Source organism: Cololabis saira, chromosome 18 (genome assembly GCF_033807715.1).
Source record: "Cololabis saira isolate AMF1-May2022 chromosome 18, fColSai1.1, whole genome shotgun sequence".
Classification (NCBI taxonomy): domain Eukaryota; kingdom Metazoa; phylum Chordata; class Actinopteri; order Beloniformes; family Belonidae; genus Cololabis; species Cololabis saira.
The window spans coordinates 25,873,948-25,893,206 of NC_084604.1; the positions used below are offsets into that span (position 1 = coordinate 25,873,948).

The window sequence follows — 19,259 nt, forward strand, 5'->3', positions numbered from 1 at the left end:
AGAGGGCACAGTAATCATACGCAAAACCTCAAGACTCTGTTGTAACTTCCATCAGCCGTGTGAATAGCCAGTGGGAGGTAGCTGGCGTGATTACCAAGTGAGTTCACAGTCATCAGAGGAGGATTTCTTTGGGCTGAACCATCTAGAGTCATATATTTTCCATCCAGGATACACAGAGGAAGAGCTACAGGTTTTGGAAGCTGATGGTAAACTTCACCGACGTCTCAAACACTGATAAGTAAGTAAATAAGTACATCTTATTGATATACAGTAGTACCTTTCACAAATTTGAGTCACAAAGTGCTTCACTAAGCAGATACACCCCGCGCCCTGAAACAGGTTTTTTGGGCCCATAAGTAACCTCAGAACTGCTGACCTCAGTTGGTAATGCGTTACCAGGAAACAATGATGCAGCAACCAATTAATGCACCAGTTAATAGTAGCTGGACAAAATATAGTTCCAAAGATGAACATATTCATGACATTGCTGCATATCACTTTTCATAGTTTCTACACGAGGCAAATGTACAAGTCACAACATCTAAAAAAGACGGAGCATCCCAGTGACTTTGCTGAGCTAGGCTAGAGGGGAGGGGGGGCTCGTCAGACCGGGCTATTGGATGCACAAGGAAGAGCACAGTATGAACCCTCTTATAAAGCTCTGGGTTTGATTTTAAATTAGATCATTCATAAAATGTTGTTTCATCCCTCATCACACTAACAGGTGGAACTTTTGCTTAATTTTAGGTTTTGCTTCATGAATCATCATGTAGCACAAACACGTGACACTATTCTTCGCTTCATTTTCCAAAACCTGTCTGCATCTCTACATCCAGATTTAAAATAATACTCAATCTCTGTGTATTTTGTGTTCAGTAAGTCCCATATTTACAGCAAGATGGAATATCTGTGCTGAATTTACTGACAGCCGCTTATGTTTGACTTGATCGAATGCCATTAGACTAATCAGAGGCCGGTGGTGAAAGGATGTTCATCGGCAGGATCTATCAACTCTTGAAACGGCTGACCAAAGTCATGGAAGTCTTGTATCAAGGCAGAAGGGAGTCTTGAAACGTTGTAAAAGAGGAGTGTAACAACAGAGATGAAAGAGAATAAACCCTTAAGACGTGGAAGAAACTTCATCCGGGTGTTTTGACATTACTGCTTATTTTCCAGGCTGCAAGTTTATTAGAATGAAAACTTGTTAACATCTCTCAAAACAATTACCATAAAGATAATTGTTTTATTTTGAATAAAAGGGTTGACCTTTCTTTTGTCTTTATTATTTGTTATGTGAAATCAAATATTAATCCAGATTCTCCAGGTGTCTTTTTTCTTTCAGCCCCACACGCTGCGATCAGGGTTTCTCTGGCCTGTTGCTGCAGTTCCTTTCTCTCTGCTCTACGGTCCATCAGCGAGACCGTCGCCAGAGCAGGGCCGATAAACCATCTGGCCACACTCCTGAAACAGATAGCGGCTTCTTAATGGGATGAAAAAGTAAAAGCAATTAATGTCACATTAGCACACCGCTAATCAGGCCTGCCCTCCAGTATGTTGTGGCGAAAAATAATCACCCCGTTCACACACCGAGATGCATCTCAACAAGGGTGGAAATCCTGAACAGGGTCTTGCTGGTGCAAATACACTTCAATGAAGACATAAAACAGCTGATTCAGGTCACCGTATTAAAATAAAACTCTACATTCTTAGGCAGCTAATAAACAACTCCAGCACTGATATATTATAAATGGGGGATATTGTATTGTATTAAAGGAGAAGATAATTACCCCGAACTCTAATCTGTCCCAAAAAAATGGTTTCAAGTAAAACTACAAGATCCGAGTTTTCCAATGTAATTTTAAGCAACAAAGGAACAAATTTATGTTAGCTCTGGTTTCATCCTCTAAAGCAAACGCGTCTCCTATGATAGCAGTATAAGAGCCTTTATGGTGCTCTGATTGCCACACATAATTGTCATGACCTCCCTCACTTTCAGCTCTTGTCTTTGAGCCATAATTCAAACTTCACAGCAGCAGCAGCAGCATCTCCTGAGCTTTCCCAAAACAAAACACGTCCTCTCTGGTTTGAATGAGATTGTGGGGGTTTTAAGATTTGGCTTAATTGTTGTCTTTTCCAGTGTTTAATTATGAAAACACCAAAGCACTGTCATTGTGGCTCTTTAATTCCGCTGAGTTACGCTAATTATGTTGTGTTAATGGAGGCTTTTCTGTTGCAGCGTCACACTCATTAACTTAGCGGTGACACTGCCCTTAATTGGATAAGATGCCATTAAGTCACATTTCTCTGATTAAAATTATCACTTGCTTATAAACATCAGCCTTGACACCATCTGAAACCATTTCATCCCAGATTCCAAGTGCTGTGTGTTGCATTCAGTCTTGCTTCTTTCTTTATAAAAGACATTTGAGAGATCTAACAAAAAGAAGAGGGTTTGCATTGTGCTTTTAAAAATATAATTTCATACAAGGGAATACTTTAAAGCAGCAAAAGTACAAAAACATACGAACAAGACATTTGTACCAGGCCGCTGCATGTTGTTGCAGGTGCAAACAGCTCTCAGGTGTAATAAGGATCAGTCTGGACACAGAAGCTCCTCAAACCTCCAAAATGTCACACGCTGCGGTATCATTACTCACAGAAAATGGGCTTCTTTCTCCTCTTTCCACTTGTGTCTCTTTTTTTTGTCGTGATCCTCCTGGGTCTGGTCCAAAGTGAAGCTCTAAACTGGCACACAATTATTCAAACTAGGATGTACAACCCCATTTCCCCCCAAAAAGTCGGGTCTGTGGATGATTATAAGAGCAGAATACAACGAGTTGCAAGTAATTTCACATATAAAACATTACAACTCATACATGTGACAGTGATGTCAGCAACAAAGAGACAAATTGCTACAACATGGTATCAGTTAACTAGGCTAACTTGCAGCAGATCAGTAATATAACTATAAAAAGGATAAACACATTCACTAAGGTATACTGAAGAGGTTTTTCAGATGTAAAGACTCAACAATTTAATCTTAATTAATGAATTGCAAAGATGATTTTATTATCTGTAGTTGACAATTTCATTAGGAGATTTGGTGAATTTGGAGAAATCTCTGTATGCAAATGACAAAGCCGTAAACCAGCACTGCATTAAAAAAAAAGAAAAAAAAACATGAGTGGAAACCAAGTGGAAACAACGTACTGCTTCAGGTCCACAAATCCATGCAAGAGCTCTAACATCCATCCGCTAACCAGAAAACAGCGTCACGCAGGGCTTGCTACAATAAAAAAAGATACCGTGTGATGGAGGGCAGAACAAGGAGACTCCTTAAAGGTACTCTTTTATAATATTTTTGGCGATTAAATTACTTTGTTAAGATTACCAATTAAATACACTTCACTGAAGTTAGAAACTTCACAATAAAATACATTTTATTTTGGAATTCTTTGAAATATCTGATTTTCCATGTTGCCTTGGTGATGCATTCAGTTACAGTTACATTGCTAGCTTGTGAAAAACCCTGTACGTCCTAAGAGCAAGCTCTGAGGGTTCCCAAAGCATTCAGTTGTAGCGGACTCCAAAACAAGGAACAGTATGTGACAAGTTTAGAGTGACTAGGGGTCGGGAACGCTGTCGCTGTCACTGGAGGCGAAGAGACAGTTTCCCTGGCAAACGACGAATCCAACTAAAGCTTGAAAGTTTGGTGAACTGAGACCAGCTCAGCCCCCAGTCGAGGGCAGCCAGTTGCACTGGCCAAGTTAGCAGCCGAAGGTCACCAGGCGGTGTGTCAGCCATCTCACTGAGCTGGGTAGACCCTTCCAGGCCAACCCGGGTGCCTGACTAAAGGTGGAATCCTCCGTTGGCCTGGAAGCATGTGTGGCCCGGACCACAGCTGCAGTCTGAGCACTGATGCTGCTGGCTGCTCTGGCCAAGCTGCAGCTAGCCGCCGCTGATTGGCAGGGCTCATACAGAGCTCCGGCAGGCCTCGTTTCAGCTCTGGCACTTCTGATGTCCTGTGAGGATAAAACCAGGATGAAAGGACAGATTTGAATGTAGGGTAATGCCGGTTAGCATCATAGGTTAGCATGAGCTAAACTAAGCCAAAATGGGTAACTTATTGTAACTGAGGTAAAGTGGGTGTGCTCCGACTAACTGCCACGCTTGTTTGTTCTTGGGTTTGTTTCCCCATTGTTGGATTAGCAGGGGCTGGGAAAGTCATCTCGGACCAACATGTCATCAGTCGTGCTTCACAAAAATGGGCTTAAAAATCACTTTTCAGAAAACTTGTGGGTGACATCCCACAGGGGTTATCCCCTTCTCTTTATACAGTCATGGGTACAAACATGGAAAGGCCCCGCTTTCTCGAAATAAGGGAATTATTAATCACATTATACATAATAAAACAAAATGGCTTCATATTTGAAGCAGTTTGAACGTAAACGTCTGACTGCAGTCCGGACCTGTCAACTTAAAGACAACATGTGGCGCATTATGAAACGTATATGTTGGATGGGTTAAATTGGGAAGCAGCTGATACTAAAATAAGATAGACCGTGGAAACATTTAACCTTCAAAACTATTTCTGTTTTCTTGTAATTTCATTTTGGAAAAAAAGCAGAGCAGCAAGTTCCATCTCTTCCACTTTGTGTGCATGTGTGTGTGTGTGTGTTTGTGGCTAAAAACATCAGCAATGTGTTTGTTAAGCTGCACTTATATCCCTGTATGTTTGTTGCAATCAGGCAACACATTTACAACCACGTTAACAGAAAGCAGACCTCCATTTAGCAAACGGCCCGGTATAGACGGAAAACCAGCTGACACCACCGCTGCTTTTCCAATCTCCAGCACCCCCATTCTCAAACCCACACATGCCCTCAATTACCCTATGAGCACCACATGTGCAACATCATTAATAAGATCCACTAATAATGGTGGCGAGCTCCATTGGCCGTGAGTGAGATTTGACTAATTACTGTAATTGTATTGGAGTCATGCTCATTAAATATGAAAATTGTGTTCTGTGAAATGAATGGGGCTTCATGATCACTCTTGTATGGAAAGGCGAGAAATAAATTAGAGAGCAGTTTCTCGTCTTGCAATTAACTACAGCACAGACAGCTACCTGCCACACCCGCCGATCTGCTAAGACAATGTGTGTTTACGTGCGTGTATTTGCGTGTCTGTTTCTTTTTTTTTAAGGGTGTTTTTTTGCAAATGTTTGCCAATCTGCCATTACTTGTTGATTTTCCTTATGCACACTGCATGCATGACCTGCTTGTCCATTAAGCGCGGAAATGTTAATATTTCTCAGAGCACATACCATAATTGCAATTTTAATTATTTTTCTCCTGCTAGATTTTACCCCCCCCCCTCCCAAAATTTGGTTTCATATGACTAAGATCAAGTATGGCTGCAAATAAGTTAAACATAACATGAAGCACAGCAAACCCTGTAATTATTATTAGTGCTCCATATATGGAAACCTTGCAATTTTCATATAAGCAATTAGGGAACAACTTCCACTTCAGACACAACAGCGTCTTCCATTCACATAATAGGATGTGCCACTGACTCTCGTCTGTAATCTTTACTCATATTTCTTCCCATCATCTCAAGGGATTTTGAGCCGCTGACAGGACTCCAGAGCCCAGACGACAGGATCTGGGAGTGGCCACGTCCCTGAGGAAAAGGACACCCACTCCCCCACTTGTTTGTGCACGCTTAGGTTGTTCGAGAAATCTTGTAATGCAAATGCGGTGCTTACCTCTACCACCCCGTAACGAAACTGTGTCACACTCAGAGGCTCCAGTGAAAGCCCTGATTTAGACTGAGGAAATATAGAGGTGAGCGGAGGCTGGTAAACAAAGCATAATGTGGAGGTCAAATGCTAATGAGCGCTCCATTTGCTGCGTCTGGCTCCCTGCAAAGGCAGAGCAACAGCGTCTGAAGCGCCAAGATGCAATAAATCATTCAAATAAAGAATATTTTTCAAGATTCAGAGAAGGCTTTGTGGGGTCTCTTGCACCGTCTGGAGTCCAGCTAAGTCCTGATTCATGTGTCCTTATTTGGATTGGCCCATTTTAAGATGCACACTTGAGAAAGCAAGATACTTGCAAGGACCTTTGTTACGCCTAACATCCCAGTAAATCATTTCCATCTGCTTATTGGTTAATAGGGTAAGATCAGTGAGAACCCCATCTTGAAGTGCAGCTTGCTTTAGCTGAGGTACAGGCTGTGAGACCTGAGCAGATGCAGCACCACGTGGGGGTTTGCAGCTGTTCTGAGGCCTTGGAAACCCACAGCTGTCACGTCTCCGTCTGAGTCTCAGGCAGAACTGAGAACGAGAGATGGACATGACTGATGAGGTGGTGACGAATCCATAAGGGCAGGTGGCGTATCCAGGTACGATGTCTCGTAAACAAATATGAAATCATAATTTTTGTTTAAATATTGATTGTTTTATTAAAATCATGCAATCATCAGAAAAATATGATGGAATCATAAACAAAAACAATCACAATTGCTCCTTTGTGGTACCTTCTCTGTCTTTTTTAATTCTTTCAAGAATGAAATTCGATGAAAAACCACATTGTTCATCAATCAGGTTCAAATCTTCTCATATAGCAGTTGATTGATCAACTTTGCAGCATGGAGCTTTGTCATGCACCTTTTATTTCAATTCCCACCATAAATTTGGAATCAGATTGAGATTCAGATGGCATAGTGGCCATGTCATTGAGTTTATATGACTTTCCTGAAGAAAAGTTTTAGCAGTCCTTGCTGAAGATGTATTGTCATTCCGAAGATTGACTTCATCATCATCAAACCCCACTTTGGATTAATGGAAAAAAAGAAAAGTGACCAAAATATAAATGTAGACCTGTGCATCTCCTGTGCAGGTGATGACTTCTGTCTTCCCTGGTCCTTCCCCCGACATGCAACCTCATATCATCAACGTCTGTTGAGATATGCTTGTTTCAGGCAGTCATTTTCATCTGTTGCTCGAATATTTTTCCATTTAGTTTGTACGTGCTGCAGATTTTATACACTGCTGACCAAACTGTGCTGAATCACCTTTTTGAAGGAGTTTTTATAATATTTTCCTTCGTTTCAAGAGAACTCTCTGTATTGTTGCCTTTTTTTGTTGTTGTCAAATAATTCATCTACAGCAGCGTATTAAGGTCTGCAATCGCTTTTCAAATATGTCAACCAATTTCCATATTCAAACCCATGCAGGTATTTGAAAATATCAGTATGTTTCCATATTTTTTGATCTGGAAAATCTACAATTTAACCTCACTGTTTGGAAATGTTTTACAAAGCCAGAAAGATCAGCTGAAAAATAGTTTTGCATTATATTTGCTATATGTTTATTCACTTTTTTCTACAAAGTAAAACAGCTGAATGACCATCCTCTATATATATCTTGTATAATATGAGGCTGATCGTTTCCTTCTTTCTGCTCTCAGTCACTGCGGCTGCCCATAGATGGCGCTCCGCTCATTTTGAAAAACTCCAGGCTCTCTCTAGGCTGTCCATCACCGAGTGCCAGAGACTTGCACGGTGGTCGTGATGAGCTGCGGAGAGAGCCACGCTTACCTGTCCTTGAGCTCGGCGAGAGCAGGAACAAAAAAAAAAAAAAAGAGTAGATTCAGCATGTATGTTCGCTGTAGCCATGAGCCATAAATCATGACCCTCTTCAATTTACAGAAGGAGCATATTGATGGTTTCCTATCTCCTTCACTCACTTTCACCCAGTTACATTGTCTGAGACAACACCACTCCTGGTAACTGTGACTGACACTTTACAGCCCATTCACAGTGGACTCTCACCCCGGCTGAGGAATAATCCTCACACGAGGCTAAAGGATGGAGTGTGAGTGAACAGCAGAGTGTGATTAGACATTTACTGGAAGTAAAATAAGCAACAACACTGGGTGATTAAGAGACCTCAGCATGACAGTGTCAGCACCCCTTCATAAGGAGAGACAGGCCTGACATCCAGTAATTATTTAAGAGGAATCAAACAGGGTTTACAAGATGGAAAGTCACTCCGAGGACAGTGGGACATGCCCTAATTCCCTTCTACGTGACTGGGACAGAAAAAAAAACTACCTCCTATCTGCTGAAATGGGAGCCACAAGTTTAAAAGACAACATGTTTTATTTTATCTCGAGCCACTGCGACTCGTCTTGCAGAACAAGCTACAAGTTATTACACACTTGTTATTCGCAGCAATAATATGAAGTGCCGAGTGTGACCGCGCCAAGAGGATAAATAAAAAAATGAAAATGTGACAAGCCCATTTATTTGTTCAATTCAATCTTCTGTTGAGAGGACCCCCCTCCCCCCCCCACCCTTTTTTTTTGTCAGACATCATGGTTGATTTTGTTTAGGGGAATGCTTTGTGGCAGGCTGATTAAACACAGACTTACTCCCCCAGCCCCCATATTGGCTGAAGTTGAAAGCCCAGTAAATGAAATGACTTCCACAGGATTGCACCACAAAGGAAGGGAGTGTGTCAGATGTGCATTCAGCCAGTGTCGTAGCCAAGGCAAGGTCAAACGGGACGATGTGTAGACAGTCACCCAACTGGCGGTCTGGGGAGGGAGGATGCCGTTACACCCCGAGGCACCGTCTTACTAAACGTACAAGCAAACATGGACGCATTTTCACATGTGCGGACTTGATTGTGGACCATGTGAGATGACAATGAGGCCTTGAGATGCTTCTGGTGAGTGCAAGAAAACTGCTGAACAACAGAACCACAATTAATGATAATAAATAAATAAATAAATAAATAAATAAATCCTCATTGGAACATGTTGTTTTGGAGCTATGTGTTTAACTACACTTTTTATGAAGCTATCAGCTGTTGGTAATGTTTAAATATTTTCTAGAAATCAGCAAAAAGTGCACAAAAATACTTTAGCATTTCATAGAATTAGTACTTATGCTTAATTTGTAGCTTAGGCAAAGTAAGAGTGAACATCCATCCATGTCATTCCTCGTCCTTTTTTTTAATTCTCTAAAACCATGAAGAAGAACATGCGTCCCTGGATCAGCAGCATCAGACGAACATCGCTGGTAAAGCAGTGCTGCGCTTGTGTCGACTGGAGTTATTGCTGTGGTTCTGGCAACATGTGTGTATTTATTTATCGTACTGCCGTCTTTTGTAGAGTGATTTCCTCACGTTTTAATACATTTTTCATTAAAAAGAACATCATACAGTTTCTACATAAATCATGGGATTTTATTAACACTGTATATTCAGTGCATCGTTAGATCTGACTTAACAATCGACACCCCCCCACCCCCACACACACACACATCCCTTTCCCCAGAAAGCATATATTTACAGTTTCCATGAACACAACAAACAAAACGCAAGAAAACGGCACACTGTATACTCTCCAGTGGATCCCAGCTGTGATGATGAGTGCTCGTCAATATTTTCACTTTTTTTTTCCCTTCTCAGGACAGAAGGTACAGTTTCGTCTGGCCTCTTTCAAGGATAGCGGAAGTTTATAATTAAAATGAATTCAAGCTCCCTTTTAACTTAATTCGTAAAAAACACAAAAGCTAACATATTGCTTTTGAAAGGGGGTAAACCTCCTGGGTAATCACTCATCTGCGGTGTGTAGCCCTGACAGGGTCCCTTATACACCGCGGACCGAGACGGCCGAGGAGGTTCCTCCATGTTTTATGTAAATCTTGTCATCTCAGCGAGCATGGAGATAAGGTAAGTCCACAAATGGAGCAGCGAATAAGCAGCTTTCTCCTCCGAGGAATGTGTTCCCCCAATTGCTGTAAGTTCATCTACATTTTTTTTAATACCCAGCCAGTGATGTCACTTTATTTCTGTGCCACTGGTTCCCAGGAGGATCCCATGGCCCGCTTCCAAACCCAGTGTAATTTTCAAAATATGAATTGAGGCACAGGGTCTAGACAACTTTAGTAGCTATATGTCCTCTCGTGCTGATAACCAAAAAAAGGTGATGAGACGGAGCGTGTTTCAGCACTCAGACGCAGAAAAAAACATGGGATCCCACCTTAAACATATAACGGACTTACTCTCACTCCTTTGACTTATTACAGCAGCTTGTATCATACAGTGGGCTCTAAATTTGTCTTGAAGCTCCTAATCCCACATGAGAATACATCAGAGTGGCAAATTAAACAAGTGATCATAGTCACATCAATGCACAGCAGTTACAGTAAAGTACATGAAATATGCACAATGCTTTTGTACAGTATGTCCACATTGTAAACAAAGCACAACTAAATGTCAGTCTGATGCTCCACGACACAAGGAACACAGGTGGCCGTATTTGCCTTGCATAGCCCAGTGATCAATGCTCTGTTACGAAACTATCACAGATACCCACGCAACCGCCTTTGTAAAGGTTTAGACAAAAACCCTCCCCGCCGTCAACTGAAATGAAATGTCTCTCGTCCCCAAGGTAGAGCCAAAGCAGAAATTTAATTGCTCCATTTCTATTGAGAATTTCAGCTTAGGAGTCAATTAGATTTAATTGGATGTAGTCGAACCGTTTTAGAAGTCTGAAAATAAATTAGGCATTTTTTCTTTTGATTTTCCTAATATAAATATGGGAGAGGGGAAAGTTGGGAAACAATTATGAAAGGGGAGGAGAGAAGGCCCATGTGTGGGCAGAAAAGGGTCAGTTTTCCTGTTTTGATCAAGCCAGAGTGTTTATTTGTGCTCCCCGCAGCCAGCGGCGTACTGCTGGAAGATGCACAAGCGTCCTCTCTCCAGCATTAAAAAAAACTTTTTGTGGTAGTTTCACGTCTTATGTCGACTTCATCAGTGGCTTATGTTGACAATCAATCAATATGGTCACTGAACAGAGAAATAAAATAACTAAAGTGCCTCATATTTTGCTGTTATCACCATCACATGTTCAGGAAGAACACCGACAACAGGATGAGGGTATAGTTGGATCAAGCGCCAACCATGTAACTTCCGCATTGAGGAACTAAGAGTTTGTTTTCATCAACTCACCGATGGAAGCTGTGGGAACAAAGCTAACTTTGATTGACATATGGTTGGCTTCTCAAACAACACAACTGTGTCCAGCACAAAGAAAAATGAGCTTCAGAAAGCAGCAGGTCACAAGACCTTATGCATTGTCTCATACAGTTTATGGGTTGGGTAGCGCACGCGGTATATTAGCTGTTGGCAACTGGTGTAGTGCATTATGGGCATCGTTTTCTCTACAAAACTGGGATATCAAATCTATGCATTATGTTACTGAGTATCGATACTGTCCCTCCAGGGATCGTCATCGTTAATGGTCGCTTTGCTTTGCGCATTCTTCTCACTTAGGCAGAAGCTAGTTGCACTTGACACTTTGAAGACGCAACAGCTTTTTAAATGGTCACGAGGACAATATCTGTCTCCCTAAAATCCTAAAAGTAGCTGATTACCTTATCACTACATTATTTTGACCTTACAACACATTGCACCTAACATGGGGAAATTTTCAAGACTGTAACGGATGCAGCATGTTGTTAGCATGACACTAGCACCCTACGCTAATTCCCTTCCTTCATTGACTGGATAACTGATTTATCATAGACAGATATTACGCTCCAAATGTTTACTTTCACCTTGGAATTATACTTATTTATTTGTGTTCGTGTTTGTACAAAGTGCTTTTCTCAAAATTAGCACTTTGATTAAAATGAGCTAAAAACCAACAGAGCGAGAGCATCAGCGAGCTGCCATGATGTCATTATTGTTTCAGTGTTTCAGAGTAATTCAAGCTGTTCTTAGAAACACCTGCATTACGATACTGACAAATATTTAAAGTGGATTGTGGCTCAAAAAAAAAAACATCTGCCTCTGGCTGAGCCTCTATATTTTACCCTGTAGTCCTCCTTTTTACAAGGACAGAAAAAAAACTTTCAAAGTTTAGATGTGTAAAACTAATTTACAGACTTTGGTATCACACTTTTGAGCAAACACTAACTAATTTGTTTGGAATCAGTTTTATGTATATCCTTATATATACAAACAGATATTTATTCATGAATATGCGGAAATATTTCTGGACAAGGTTTTGGACGCTTCAGTCAGAAAACGATGAGCCAACCACAAAAACCACAGGCTATTTTCTGACATTAACATTTTTAAAACTGATGTGTACAGTACTCGTACGTAAAGTTTATGTCTGGAGGCCCATTATCTGGATTCCAAATACAAGTTTCATTGGGTGAAATACTCATTTATTTTCACAAGGAAAGCACTGCCTGTTTGGCTGATGAATTAGCCATGGAGATGGTTCTGGTTTGAGGTACAAATATTGTTAAGAGTTGTGTAAAAATATCAGATTAGGGTTGTGGCTTTGCGTAGCCTGGTCAGCCATACCCTCGCTAGTGCAGTGGGTCTGGTACCCCTCCCATTCGCACCCATTTCCACCAGTTCAGAATGTACTGAACCAATCCCAATGGCTTGGGCGGTTAATACGATGATTCGTACAAGAACATCTGACAACCACGACTTAAAACAACCATGATGGCAGTAGAATTGCTAATAACCTTGAATGCACAAGTTATTACTGCAAATCCTTTCGGTGTCTTTTGTTAATACCAGTCTGGCTGTTGCTCTGTCTACATGGGATGGTTCTCTGCCTTTCAAGTGTCATCGAGAGGCTGTTTCTCCTGCGCTACTGTCCCCTGGAGATCAACGTGAATCTACAGGAACCAGACTAACTCATGTATCAAAGAAACTAGGATGGCAGGCCAGTCTTCCCTTTGTTACCTTGTGGGGTTTCCAGCTAGGGAACATCAGTCATCAGACGATGTCCAATGGGCCCCCAGACTCTCAATAAAGTGACGTTTGAGAAGAAAAACCCTACAATATGATGCAATCTATTACAGTGCCCTTTAAGTAGTGTAATGTAGTATTTATTGCAGAGTTGTTAGGTTTCAGGACACAGAGTATTAGATTGCATTATATCAATAGCTGTTGATGGTATTTTGTCACACAGTCGTACAGTTCAGTTTAAACCTCAGCGCAAAATATAGCTTATATTTCTCATGGTTATGATTCACAGCATGTCTAGTTGCCAGTATGTGCACATGGTGAACACAGAGAGAAATCAGGAAGGGGTTCAACCGTCGAGAGCAACAGTGACACTCAGACGGAGCTTGCTTGCACAGTGCCCATTATTGCCACGTTATTCATATATGCTTAGAAAGTCAGCAATAACCACCAGCCAACCGCTGTCTTTCTGTAAGCACCAGGTTGACCGACCCTCTGAGTCGATGAAGCTACTGTGAGGTAAATATATATCACGAGGAAATGGAGAATCAGGTGACTTTCTCTGACAACAAATTCAAGAACACGTCTCACAATTGTCCCCCTGTGCCCAGTGCAATTTCACACAATATACAGTACACAGAATATATGTCGACCAGTTAAGAGACTATTGCTTTAACCGCTGAGATTAGAAAACATGGGACCAGGAAACAGAAACACGTAATGTGGCTACACAGCTGTACAGCTCAAGACATTTATATTATCCCACCTTCATTTTCAGATGAAAATAAGATAAGAAACAAATTCACAGAAGCATCAGGTGATATAGAGCAACAGGCCTCTGGTTATAACAAGACCTCAGTTGCCTGATTTCTGTACACAACATCTCTATATACAGAATCATGATCCCACTTCAATCAGGTTGATAATCACCCTTTTTTAAAACTATGCCAAGTCCCTTTTTTTATGTTTATTACTGTTTAAAAGTGTTAAAATAACTCCAGAGTCCAGGCTTCATCTTTCAACTGTCTGTTGGCACGCCACCTTTATTTCTTACGGGCTGTCCATCATCTCCGATCGGGTGATGCAGCTGTCTGTCAAGCATGTGACCCGGATGTCAAGCCTTGGCCTCCAACATCTCGAGGAATAGTTTGTGCATGGGGACCTTGCCCTGCATTTTGATGCTGTAGAAGTGCTGGACGGCCTTGGTGGCCGTCTGACGGAGCAAAGGCAAGGTCATTAGCAGCTTGCCCGCCCGTCGGGGGTCCTCCGGATGCTGGGCGCCTTCGAAATCCTGCAGGGCCTCATGTAGAGAATCCTGGAGCCTTTGGACAGCTTCGATGTTTTCTATGTGCATGGAGTCTGGAGCAAGAGGACATATGGGCAAGGAAGGATGGAGACATATTAGAAAGGATGTTACACCACAGGTGAATAGGAATCATTTTGAGAGAGATGCATTATCTAATTAAACATCCACTGATTCAGAAGACGGGCTTGAACGTCAGAATTCATGATATGGAAACAAAAAAAAAAGCCTGAAATCTCAAAATTAATCTTCTTTGTCATATCTTAAAGCTACTTGTTGAACAACAAAAGGCATTCAATTAAATAAAATGCATTTTATTGATCTGCAGTAAGACATTAAAAATCCGCAGCTAAGGCAACAGCCTCTTTTGAAGCTGCAATATGTGGTTTAGTTTACATTCCTCAGCTTATTCATGTGAACACGCAATTTTGGAGAAAGCTTTTTTCTTGTTAGTAGTTAATGATGCTCCTTAAATAAATGCCTGTGCACGGCTGAGGCTCTAGAGAGGGAGACAGGTATTGGAGCTCTGAATAAATATACAGTGGGACAGGAAAGGAAAAAAAAAAAAGCAAGATTCATTTCTTGTTGGTATCAAGGACCACATACATCCCACCCCCCACCACCACCCCACTAATGAATTCAGACTGCATTACTAGGATATCGTTCAGCTGAATGATGGTGGCAGATGGTCTTCATTTCCATAAGAAAGAGCAGTTGGCCCCCTTATGTATAGGCTCTAAAATAAAACCAGTTGAGACTTATTAAAAACTGCTCTCAGAGTATAAGTCTACATGATAGGAAAAAAAAAAGAAGCAGACTCATCCTCCAAAGGACGCGCTGACGCAGAGTTTTAATGGACAAGCAGTGGTTTTGCTTTCAGCCGGCCTCACTGCACAGTAGGGCTGCACGATTAATCGTTAAAAAATCGCGATCTCGATTCATGCTTGAACGCGATCTCATTTCCAAATGACGACGATTTAAAAAAAAAAAAAAAAAAAAAAATTTTTTTTTTTTTTTTTTTTTTTTTAAAGATGGCTGCATAAAAAAAGGACTAGGCCTATGTTCTAGGTTGTTGTAGTCCTGTCATGGTCAACTATCATGTTGTCATGTTTGTTATATTTTGTTAATGATTGTGGATTACATTTGGAGAAACATCTACCTTTCTCATCACCTGACACATATTGCACATAAATATTGTTAAAATTGTTATTGTTAAAATTATTTAAAGACAAGAGAGATGTTTATTGTTTTTATGTTCAATGTCAGCTGTTACAGCAAAAAGCAGCCAGAGGAAAAATGTGTTGCCTCAGAACTACAGGATCTGTTACAAGTCCCCTTTCTGAAAGGGTGTTTAACTCAGGGAGGAACAAATATTGTTCAAAATTGTTATTATTGTTTAAATTATTCAAAGGTTTGTGTAAGGAAGACAAGAGATGTTTATTGTTATTATATTTTTGTTCAGCTGTTGCAACGTTAAAGTAATAAGTGCAATAAATTTTATATTGGAAAAAAATCGTTAGAGAATCGTGATCTCAATTCTAAGCAAAAAAATCGTGATTCTCATTTTGTCCAGAATCGTGCAGCCCTACTGCACAGACTTAAGCGTCATATCTAATCTCTGTATGCATCATATCCGCAGTTCATCGACTCCAAAGATAAAGTTGCGCGCAGCATAATGCAACTTCATGCGGGATTATAAATGAATTGAATCCAACAGAATAAGATGCAGCGCATCACAAAAGCCAAGCCGCACATGGCTGCTGACGGAGGAGTGAGTGAATTAGATCAGCGCCGCCATGCATCGCCAAAGTTGTGGAGAGAAGTTAAGACCGTGTGTGAACATGTAAATGAGGCAGAAAAAAAGGAACGTACAAGGCTAATTATGTTCCTAACTGACTGATTAAGTCTCTTTTACCAGTCGCCTTCTGTGTAAATTGCATTTCTATCTTGGGAAATTAACTAGGCTATGTGGACCGCACATGTGTTCCAGCACTCTTCATTTGAAACCTTCATGTTAATACCGATCTGATCCGAGTTTGGCTGCACGATCATGTGTGTGTGTGTGTGTGTGTGTGTGTGTGTGTGTGTGTGTGTATGAGAGAGAGAGAGAGAGAGAGAGAGAGAGAGAGAGAGAGGAGAGATGGGAAAAGAACAAAAATGTTTTCAAATGTGTGTCAGTGTGTGTAAATGCAGAGACAGCGAGAGGGAGTGTGTGTGTGTGTGTGTGTGTGTGTGTGTGTGTGTGTGTGTGTGTGTGTGTGTGTGTGTGTGTGTGTGTGTATAAGGAGGTTAGGGGCGGAATGCAAAACTAACTTTGAAGAAACAATTTCCATGTAATCCGTCAGCAGCCTGGCGTCAATCCCGTCGATACTCCGCTAATTACAAAATCAATGGCCATGAATTTCCACAGCTGTCACACCCACAGGACCACTGGAGCCCGAGCTCTGCGAGACTTTGTTCAAACGAGCCGAAGTTGCCCTCTCGCCCTCTTTGAGCCTCCCTCTCAACCCCGCGCCTTCCTCTCTCACACTTCTCTCTTACCTTTACATCTCCTCCCCTCCCGTTTACACCCCCCACCTCCACCCAGATCTCGCATGAAGTGTTTGTCATCAGAAGACTAAAGCTCTGGGCTCAGCATTTTTTCATTTTTCAGTCAGGCGGGAGAAAAGACTCCTAACAGGCATTGATTAGCGGGGGGACAGGCCCGGCCTCATGAAAAGCAAACTGTCAATACGGGCGCAGCATCTTCACACTGGAACAAACGAGGCCCGTCGCTCCCCAACGCTCATTCCACTCCACTTAACACATTTTATTGACAGCCCCTGTTTTTCTAATGAAATGCTAAATATATCTCCCTCGGCCGAGGCGCGCTGGCAGCTACTGTTATGGAGATGGAGGGAATGAGAGCGCGGCGTGACACGCGCCCAAGTACCCGCACGCAAATTGAAATATGGCCGCACGCACTCGCACGCTGGTGTTGAATTAAAAAAAAAACGAGCGCCTGACCTTTACGTCCACGCTTATCGCGGAGCCGTCACTGTGGAAGTGATGGTTCCCCGAGATATAGATCAGCACTTGACAATTTTTGGGGGTCTAAATTCTTTGTTTGTTTAATTAAATGCCAGCTATCTTGATCTATTCGAGACGCGGAAGAGGGATGTATCATCCTGGCTCTCTGGCGCTGTCGAAGAGAAAAACGATCTAAGCAATTTAACCTGCAATCATATGTAATAATATGGAATCAAGTAAAGCCTTCTTGTCTTTTTGTTCTGATTTCAGCAGCTTTTACAGTATTTAGTTACCGTTTAGGATGTTTCATATACATTTATTAGTGAGGTTGTTGCTGCTGAAACTTGACCTGTCTTTCACTTTTTTCTTAAATTTTGTTGAATTTTCTAATTTGTTGTTTTGTCTGCAGACATGAACCCCCGCCGCCCCCCCACCCCCCAACTAGGCCTAATGGGACCCCTGATTGAAAATGGCGTACTAAATTTAAAATCACAACCTACCAAAGCATGTTTGAATACATCTAAACACTCTAGAAAACCTTTTTTCTTTAAAAAAAACCCACACCATTTACTAAAGTAATGTATAATAGAGCATTTTTAGAGGTTTGTGAAGATAAATGCTTAGACGAACTTTGTAAATTGTACATTTAGGCATAATGGAGCCCTGATTTATTTCAGCTGTCAATCTATACAACTCGTTTTGTTAGATATATACAAAACTAAATGATTAATTTCTTTCAAATATAACTGTTTTGGGTTGTTTGTTTTAGTCGACCTCTTCAGGATGTGCATTAATGGTCTCTAATCAGAACAAAGACATTTTTCTTTGTTTCCTTCAGTTACTTCTCGATGATCCAGCTTTTGTACCTCCATCCAGCAGCAGAAATGACCCGAGACCGTAAAAATGGTCTTAATTTATCGTAAAGACTCGGGATTAAGTGAATCGGGTGGAATGGGTCCTCATTTTTGTCTTTCACTTTCCTTACGGCATAGCGGTTTATACTTGAAGGAATTATCTTACCGGAGTTGGCGAGTGCGATGGCCTTGAGCGTGACGAATTCTTCCTTCTCCATGCGGAGTTTCTTGTAGCGACGAACCAGCGGAAGGATGGCAACATGCAGGTCCAGGAGGCCCGAGATCCTCGCCTGCTCTTCGTCCACCACGTAGTCCTCGGCATACACGATCTCATCCTCGCAGGGCAGTGAGCGAAACACGATGCTCAGCACCAGGATCTCCATCCAGGCGCTCTGCAGTAGACTCATCTGGTCGGCCAGTGAGAGTGTGGAAAAACCTGAGGAATTTGAAAAGAATTTATTACTACCGTATTTTCTGGACTATAAGCCGCTACTTTTTTCATAGGTTTTGAACCATGCGGCTTATACAAAGGTGCGGCTATTCTGTGGATTTTTCTTCCACCGCTCGGGCGCTCTAACCGGAATTAGAATAAAAACTAAGACAAAATAAATGCAAAGAAGAACACGCTACTTCTTCTTTAGCAGATAGAAGTAGGTAGAAACAGATTTCAAACAGATAAACAGATAAATAAATACTGGTTATTTTCTCTTGGTTCTGTCCAGTTTTAATCAGCAAAGTTGCTGCCGTGTTAAAAGACACTGTTAGGAAAGATCTATTTAGGTACAAACATGTACATCATTTACAGTTCAAAATCCTTCTGTACATGTAGTAAATGTCTAATCTAACAACATAAATATTTGCGGTTTGCATATCTTTTTTTTTAAATAGAGCGGATGCGGCTTATATGTACAGGTGCGGCTTATAGTCCAGAAAATACAGTATTTGAGATTTTCTCTCTGGGTGTTTCTGGGCGCCTGGACCGCCCAGTCACATGACACTAAGGGAGGAGATCATCTTATTAACCTTACTGCCCAGTAATAACTGGTCAACTTGAGTCCTCCATGTGTTTTATGGGCTATGTACAATCACTGTACAATCCCCCAGAGAAGTCCAACTTGAAACGGAGGCCGACCGCTGTATGTGGTGGCTTAAGAGGGGAATATAAATCTGTCATGTGTAGAGGCCTTTGAAACATGAGCCAGGGCTGCTTTGACCATCGATGCTCAGCTCTGCTGCTCAGTGAATAATCACATGAGACGCTGCTCAGTCAAGAAAAAAATCACTGTGCCTCCTGCTA

At 41.5% G+C, this 19,259-nt stretch overlaps 1 protein-coding gene across 1 annotated transcript in view; it reads right to left on the bottom strand.

Annotated features, from left to right (window-relative positions):
* Positions 1-12,606: 12,606 nt before the first annotated feature.
* Positions 12,607-19,259, bottom strand: part of LOC133464679 (steroid hormone receptor ERR2-like) — a 45,950-nt gene continuing 39,297 nt past the window's right edge. Inside the window, exons 6-7 of the mRNA XM_061746801.1 lie at positions 18,129-18,398; positions 12,607-14,155 (exon numbers count right to left, since the gene is read on the bottom strand). Coding sequence (XP_061602785.1) covers positions 13,911-14,155; positions 18,129-18,398 — 515 coding nt within the window. The 3' untranslated portion in view covers positions 12,607-13,910. The remainder of the gene's footprint in view (positions 14,156-18,128; positions 18,399-19,259) is intronic.